Below are 8341 nucleotides of genomic sequence, written 5' to 3'. Positions count from 1 at the left end.
AAAGATATACTTTTGGTGGACTGGTATTAGGTTTTTTGTGAAGTATATATATATATATATATATATATATATATATATATATATATATATATATATATATATATATATATATATATATATATATACATATATGTATATATATATATATATATACATATATATGTATATATATACATATATATATATATATATATATATATATATATATATATATATATATATATATATATATATATATACATATATATATATTTATATATATATATATATATATATATATATATATATATATATATATATATATATATATATCTGTGTGTGTTTGTGTGTGTATATCGGTGTGCGAGTGTGTGTGTTTGTGTGTGTATATCGGTGTGCGAGTGTGTGTGTTTGTAAAGTGTAAAGAATGCTCCATTTGTGTGGGAATAATTCATACAACAGTGATTTTCATCATTATGGAAAAATAAACAATAGTTGTGACATAGTATAGTTAAGGAAATATATGGTTAAAAAATGCATTTAATTCTATATTGGTTTAAGTTTTCCCTGATTTTTTTCTTTATGTGATGAGATTTGATACTAATCTAACATGATGAATGAGCAGAAGGATGCATCCTTGGTTGATTCTGTAAAATGTATAATCGTGTCTATCGAGACCATAGATTTATAGGAAGGTAGTTCGTCTGTGAAGAATTATCTGAAAGATCTTTGTTGTGAAACGGGGTTTGGAAGGGATCTTTGAGCAGGAAGAATTGAAATGTCTTCAGAACTGACAACGATAGCCAAACTCAAGTGTTATAATTAGAGATTCTTCTTCATCCCATGAGTAGGATTTTTTTCATTATGTTCATTTCAGATTTAGAATACACTCCAATGGTTTTGTGGTATCGGAGAATTCCATGCGTAGCCATTGAAGAACTGGTAAAAGCTGCCGTAAACCAGTCCTGCACGATTTAGCAACCGTTCATTACAATTCAGTGTTTGTACCCAAAGTTCATCCGTAAAAGGTTCCATTTCTAAGTCTGGGGTTTTCCATCTCACGAATCATCATATAACATAAAGCAGAAGCTCCCTGGCCATTGCCTCGTATCTAATGCTAAACAAAAACGCAGCTATTTTGAAGATAATTACTTCCGTGATCCTAAAATAGTGTGGTTGAACGGGTAAAAAGATTTTTGTGGTTTAACATTTTTTTTGGAATTTCCGGCAATCGTCCTTACATCAAGAGTTGTAGTTGTTGCCTGTCTAGCATGTAACTAGTAGAGTTGGACTTCCAGGAAGGGAACCGGATTTTCCAGCTTTCCCCCCCCCCCCCCCTCCCCCCTCCGAATGACCGGCCGCCTCCCCCCATTATATTTGAAGTAGATTTGCCACTAAAAGATGCTTATCAATTGCATTTCTGATTTTGTAGTTTGTTTATTCGTTTTCTAGCTCAACTAAACTAGAGATATAAGTGAATGTTATTGGTCACAATTTGTTCTTGGTCCCCCTGACTATTTCTCATTGATTCTTTTTTTTTTTTACTCTTTTTCTTCTGTATACTTTTAGCTTTTTTGAAATTACAACATTATTTAGTCATTGTAAACTAAGAAATATCCATGGCAAAATGGTCCTACCCTTTGCCAAGGATACATCATAAGAAAATAAAAAGAAATAATTTTCATCTAATAATCCTCCAGAAAATAATATGATGCAGGTGAAACAATCTACAACAGCATTCTTGGTTACTTTTCCTCAAAAAATGGAAACCAGTTCGTTTTTTTTTTTTTTTTTTTTTTTTTTTTTTTTTTTTTTGAAGTGCCACAGTATTGTAGTAGGATATCTTGATTGCTAATTTTTCAAGGGTTATACTTGAAGGATGAATATATATAATCACACCCAACATTTGAGCCCAAAATATTTTGTGAAAAATCAGTCTTTGTTTTCTGTTGAGGTTCAATTTTCTGATGCTGTTCAGAAGATCAAGGATGGTTGTGATGCTGCTTAGAAATGACTTCCGTGAAGGTCATCTTTTATTATCATTATTATTATTATTATTATTATTATTATTATTATTATTATTATTATTATTATTATTATTATTATTGTGACGGGCCAAGAGTAGTGAAACAAAGGCGAGATGAATGCAACTGAGTAGCTTTTTACAGACACATCGAGTATATATTCACACTAGGTCCCGGTAAGGTCACAAAATACCAACATGCTATTTCTTGTCAAAACAGCAACCAGTTCTGTTAACAGTTAACAATGAAGTGGGCAGACAGATTAATACAATTGCTATCAGTGGGAGGGGAGAGCAAAGATACAAAGGATAATATATACAAAAAGAGAAATGTCGTTACTATGTACGATCGTGTGACACACGGGTGGTACATGGCTCCCCCCCTATAAATGACATACTGTAAATGTTAAATAAGGCGCCCTGATGCTTTCGGATTGCATCGGATCACAAGGAACTGGTCTGTATTAGCGGTGGCTTGCTAGTATCGTTGCGTAGGAAGACGTACGTTGCAGAGTGCAAGTCTGTCGGTATGTGATGCTTCTTTGGGTGATTGTAAGTCTGGCAGCATAGAGTAAATTTTCCTATGACGTGACGTATGCGCTGGAGATCGTCAGAGGAGGTTGCAGAAGGAAAAAATTCGGGACGGATGACCAACGGGTCGCCATACACTATTTCAGCTGCCGAGACGTCGAGGGAGTCTTCAGGAGTGGTCTTTAGTCCCAGGAGGACCCAGGGAAGCTGAGTAAAGTAGTTGGAGTCCTTGGAGCGGGACATCAAAGCTGCTTTGAGGGCGCGATGCAAACGTTCAACCATTCCCTTGGCAGCAGGGTTGCAGGCAGTTGTCTAATGTAGGGTGATGGCCAGGAGATTCGCTAATGATTTCCACAATTGCGAGGTGAAAGTGGTACCCCTGTCAGAAGTAATATGCTTAGGGATATTTAATCTTGCTATCCATCCTGAAAGTAAGGCAGATTTACATGAGGCGGACGTTGCAGTTTCTATGGGAATGGCTTCAGGCCAACGAGTGGAGCGGTCGATGAGGGTAAACAGGTAAAGATGTCCTTGTAATGTGAATCCGTGTTTCGATGTAATTCAGAAGTTTGCAAGAAGTACAGGCGCGGACCCAACCCTTAGCATCCTTAGCAATGCCGCACCAAATGAACTTTGTCTTCAGCAGCTGTGCAGTAGAATGGCGTGAGGAATGGGAAAGGCCGTGAATGAAATCAAACACCTGTCGGCGCATGGAAGCAGGAATCCACGGTCGCGGTCTATCAGTACTGACATCACAGAGGGTGGTGTTGGAGTCGTCAATGGGGATGTCTTCCCAACAGAGGGAATTGCAGGATGTCCTACATGCTTGATACTCTGGATCCTGTCGTCGGGCTTTAGCCATGGCGATGTAATCAAATACCAGTTGAACGGCGGCTAATGTGTTTCTTGACAGGGCATCGGCCACGGGATTCATTTTCCCAGGGACGTGTTGAAGGGTGCAATTGCATTCAGCCACAGCGGAGAGATATCGGCGTTGACTGGGGGACCAGACGTCAGATTGCCAAGTAAAGGTGTTCACCAGAGGCATGTGGTCTGTTTGAATGACGAAGGGCGTACCTTCTAAGAAATGGTGAAAATGACGGACAGCCAAGTCCTCTGCCAGCAATTCGCGATCGAAGGTAGAATAACCTGATTCTGCTTTGGATATTTTTCTGCTGAAGAAAGCCAATGGTCGGGGCGAGTTGTTGACCACCTGATCGAGTACTGCACTAATGGCGACGTTGCTGGCATCGGTGGAGAGAAGGAGAAGGGCATGTGGGACGGGAAAAGTGAGAGCAGCAGCAGTTGATAGGACAATCTTTGCATTACAAAAGGCCACTTCTTGAAGGAACCCCACCTCTGGTCTTTTGGCTTGCCCTTGAGGGAGGCAAAGAAGGGAGCCAGAGTGGCGGCAATGGCTGGCAGAAAACGGTGATAATAGTCGATCATGCCCAAGAATTCCTGCAATGCTTTGACGGTCGAGTGCATGAGGAAGTTCTGAAAGGCTGCTACCTTCTCAGGGAAGGTATGGACTCTTTCAGGAGTGATGCAGTAACCTAAGAACGACACTTCATTGGCGCCAAAGAACACTTGTTGTACCGGACTACAAGGCCGTTTTGTTGTAGGTGGTCAAGCGCGATGCGCAGGTGATGGAGATGCTCCTCTTTTGAGGAAGAGAACACAAGTATGTCGTCCGCATAACATACACAGAACGGGAGGCCCCTAAGATGCCATCCATGAGACGTTGAAAAGTGGCCCCAGCATTACGAAGGCTAAATCAGGAGTAATTGAAGGTGTATATACTGAAGGGTGGTGATGATGGTCTTGGGGATGTCTTCTGAGTTCATAGGCACTTGGTAATACCCCTTCAGGAGGTCGAGCGTGGAGAAAACCTTCGCTTTGTGCAGGTGGGAGGTCATGTCGGCGATGTTTGGAAAGGGATAGTGATCCGGTTCTGTTTGCATGTTCAGGCGCCTTTAATTCCCACACAGTCGGTGGGGGCTGTCTTTCTTCGGAACGATGTGTAAAGGTGACGACCATGGGCTGGACGTCTTTTGGCAAAGGCCCATTTCCTCCATTTCGGCGAACGTCTGTTTAGTGGCTGCCAATCGATCCGGTGCCAGATGTCGGAATTTGGCAAAGAATGGAGGTCCCGTCATCTTGATATGGTAATAAATACTGCGCTTGGCAGGAGCCGTGGGTGTTTGGCGAAGTTCTGGACGGAAAACTTCAAGATACGACGTGATGAGGTGGGCGTAGGCATCCCTGGGTATGCTGTTGTGGAGAGTGAGGTTCAAGGGGGCGGGTTGAATAGGTGACGACAAGTACGAGTCTGCGTTGACCAATCGTCGGTGGACGACATCGACCAGAAGGTGGAATTGAGAGAGGAAATCCGCACTGAGGATTGGCAATGCGACATCAGCAAGGAGAAACTTCTAATTAAATTTGTCGTTTCCAAATGATAATATGAGGTTCTCGTAACCATAGGAGGTTATCGCAGATTCATTAGCAGCTACCAGCTGGACGTCGGAAGACTTAGACATACTACGTCGTGTCCTGAAGAGTTCCCTTGGCAAAAGAGAACAACAAGCACCCGTGTATACCAAAAATCACACGCTCGTTCCTGCATCATGTAAAAAGAAAAATTAGATATACAGGAGGCCACCGCCACGAGCAATGACCTACTTACACGTTTTTTGGCCACTTACAATCCTTGGTTCATTTCTTTGCATCAGCCCCGAATCTGGAGTGGTAGTAGCAAAACTGCGGCCGGTGGGCAGCAGTAAATGGCTGTAGAAGTCGTTGGATGGGGCGCAAGCTAATGGTGTGGGATGGGTGGCTTTGTCGCTGCTGCAGCACGTCACGAGGTAGGCGTGTGTCCTACGGCATTCACGTCAGCTTCGGTTGACGTTGAATAGATGTCCTCTTCATCAGGAGTGGAGGCATTGATGGAGGTCTTGAAGGTCGTTAAGTGGCTGTCCATAAGGGCGTTGGCTTTGGTCATCAAGTCCTTTATAGATAAACTATCAACATCGGGTATGGCAGCGCGTACAGGTTCGGGTAAACGGCATACCCAAAGGTCACGAAGTAGGTTCACCTCACGAGAAGAGGCGTCTGCGGCAGTGTGCAGGCGAGTGATACTGGTCATTTGCCTGAGGGTGAGCGAAGCCCTTTGGTCCCCCAACGGTTGGTGAGAGACCTGGAAAAGCTTTTCTACATGGGCGGCTGGTGACGGCGAGTACTGCTGCAGAAGGTATGTTTTGAGGGCATCATACACTATTGGGGTGTCTCCTTGTTCACAAAGCCTGTCGGAGATTTCAGGGAAGGTGTCCTCGGTTATCGCCGTGAGAACATAATCTGCTTTGGTGGTTGAGCAAGTCACGCCCTTGATGTGGAACTGGACTTCTGCGGGCTGAAACCAAGCAAACGCCTCTCCGCTGGTGAATCACGAAAGTTTGAATTCAGCGGCACCAACTTCCGTGGAGTCCGCCATAGTAACAGTGAGAGGCGAGGGGAGGCAGTAGGAGCAAGTTACCCTTCTGGGTCACCAATGTGACGGGCCAAGAGTAGGTTGTGAGTCAAAGGCGAGATGAATGCAACTGAGTAACTTTATTACAGACACATCGAGTATATTTCTCTCTCTAGGTCCCGGTAAGAAGATCACAAAATACAAACATGCTATTTCTTGTCAAACCGGCAACTGGTTCTCTTAACAGTTAACAATGAAGTAGGCAAACAGGTTAATACAAGCTGCTGTCAGTGCGAGGGGAGAGCGAAGATACAAAGTATAATATATAGAAGGAAAGAGAAAGTTCGTTAGTATGTACGATTGTGTGACACACGGGTTGCGCACTATTATTATTATTGCTAGCTAAGGCACATCTCTAAGGTACATTCCCAAGAGATGCAACAGGGAGAGCAGCTCATTAAGGAAAGTAACGAATTAACGAGACACACACAAGACAAATAATAAATAATTATAAAGTTTATTCAAATATGTATTAATATTATATAGATGAGACATACATAAACTATGAAATGAGACTTAAGTAAACCTCCGATATAACTACAATATTGCGAAGACTCGTCCAAAATCTGGTCACTACTGGAAACATTTTTATTATTATTATTATTATTATTAGTAGTAGTAGTAGTAGTAGTAGTAGTAGTAGTAGTAGTAGCTAAGCTATAACCCTAGTTGGAAAAGCATGATGCTATAAGCCCAATGGCTCTAACAGGGAAAAATAACCCAGTGAGGAAAGGAAACAAGAAAATTGATAAATTACAAAAGAAGTAATAATAATCAAAATAGAATATTTTAAGATCATTAACAACATCTAATTAGATCCGTCATATATAAACTATAAAAGATTCATAAAACAAGAGGAAGAAAAGCAAAATAAATAGCATGCCCGAGTGTATCGGCAAGCAAGAGAACAAAGACAGTGAAAGACCATATTAAAAAGGCTCTGGCATAACCAAGAACAAGAGAACAATGGTTTGATTTTGGAGTGTCCTTATCCTAGAAGAGCTGCATACCATAGCTAAAGAATCTACAGAATAGTAAAGCTAAATCCAGATTATATATATATATATATATATATATATATATATATATATATATATATATATATATATATATATATATATATATATATATATATATATATATATATATATATATGATAGATATTTGCACATTTAGAAGTGTTTTTCATATTCAAATAAGCCATACTTTCTTGATACATTAATGTCTGGATTCTCTTAACGACCTCGGGATCAGAGCCCAAGGCGAAATCACACAAAGACAAGAGCTTGTGACCGGCCGGGAATCGAACCCTGGTCCGGCAAGCTTGTAGAAACAGTGACTACCACGTGGCCAAGTGGTAGTTACTGTCTCTACAAGCTTGCCGGACCAGGGTTCGATTCCCGGCCGGTCACAAGCTCTTGTCTTTGTGTAATTTCGCCTGGGGCTCTGATCCCGAGGTTGTTGAGAGAATCCAGAAATTAATGTAGCATAAATATATGGCTTATCTGAATATATATATATATATATATATATATATATATATATATATATATATATATATATATATATATATATGTGTGTGTGTGTGTGTGTGTGTGTATGTATATATACAGTACATATACATATACATATACATATATATAAGTATAAAAATATATATATATATATATATATATATATATATATATATATATATATATATATTATATATATATACATATATATATATATATATATATATATATATATATATATATATATATATATATATATATGTATGTATGTATGTATACATATCATTTCCTCCTACGCCTATTGACGCAAAAGACCTCGGTTAGATTAAATTTCACCAGTCGTCTCTATCTTGAACTTTTGAATCAATACTTTTTTTATTCATCATCACCTACTTCACGTTTAATAGTCCTCAGCTATGTAAGTCTGGGTATTCCAACTCTTCTAGTGCCTTGTGGAACCCAGTTGAAAGTTTGCTGAGCTAATTTCTTTTGGGGAGTGCGAAGAGCATGCCCAAACCATCTACATCTACCCCTTAGCATGATGTCATCCACATAAGGCACTCGGGTAACCTCTCCTATAGTATAATTTCTAATCCTCTCCTGTAATTTAACTCCCGATATATATATATATATATATATATATATATATATATATATATATATATATATATATATATATATATATATATATATATATATGTGTGTGTGTGTGTGTGTGTGTGTGTGTGTGTGTGTGTGTGTGTGTTTGTGTGAGGGCGTGTGTGA

The 8341-nt window shown here is 39.8% G+C and overlaps 1 protein-coding gene across 1 annotated transcript in view; it reads right to left on the bottom strand.

The window, feature by feature from the left end:
• The window catches only part of LOC137624731 (uncharacterized), a 9862-nt gene extending 4607 nt beyond the window's left edge, over window positions 1-5255 (bottom strand). The window contains exons 1-3 of the mRNA XM_068355684.1: window positions 5242-5255; window positions 4523-4930; window positions 3360-3951 (exon numbers count right to left, since the gene is read on the bottom strand). Of these exons, the coding sequence (XP_068211785.1) occupies window positions 3360-3951; window positions 4523-4930; window positions 5242-5255 (1014 nt within the window). The remainder of the gene's footprint in view (window positions 1-3359; window positions 3952-4522; window positions 4931-5241) is intronic.
• Window positions 5256-8341: the final 3086 nt, after the last annotated feature.

This window comes from Palaemon carinicauda, chromosome 31 (genome assembly GCF_036898095.1).
Source record: "Palaemon carinicauda isolate YSFRI2023 chromosome 31, ASM3689809v2, whole genome shotgun sequence".
Taxonomy (NCBI): domain Eukaryota; kingdom Metazoa; phylum Arthropoda; class Malacostraca; order Decapoda; family Palaemonidae; genus Palaemon; species Palaemon carinicauda.
Note: the sequence above shows the minus strand (reverse complement) of the source record. Positions and strands in the feature narration are given on the sequence as shown.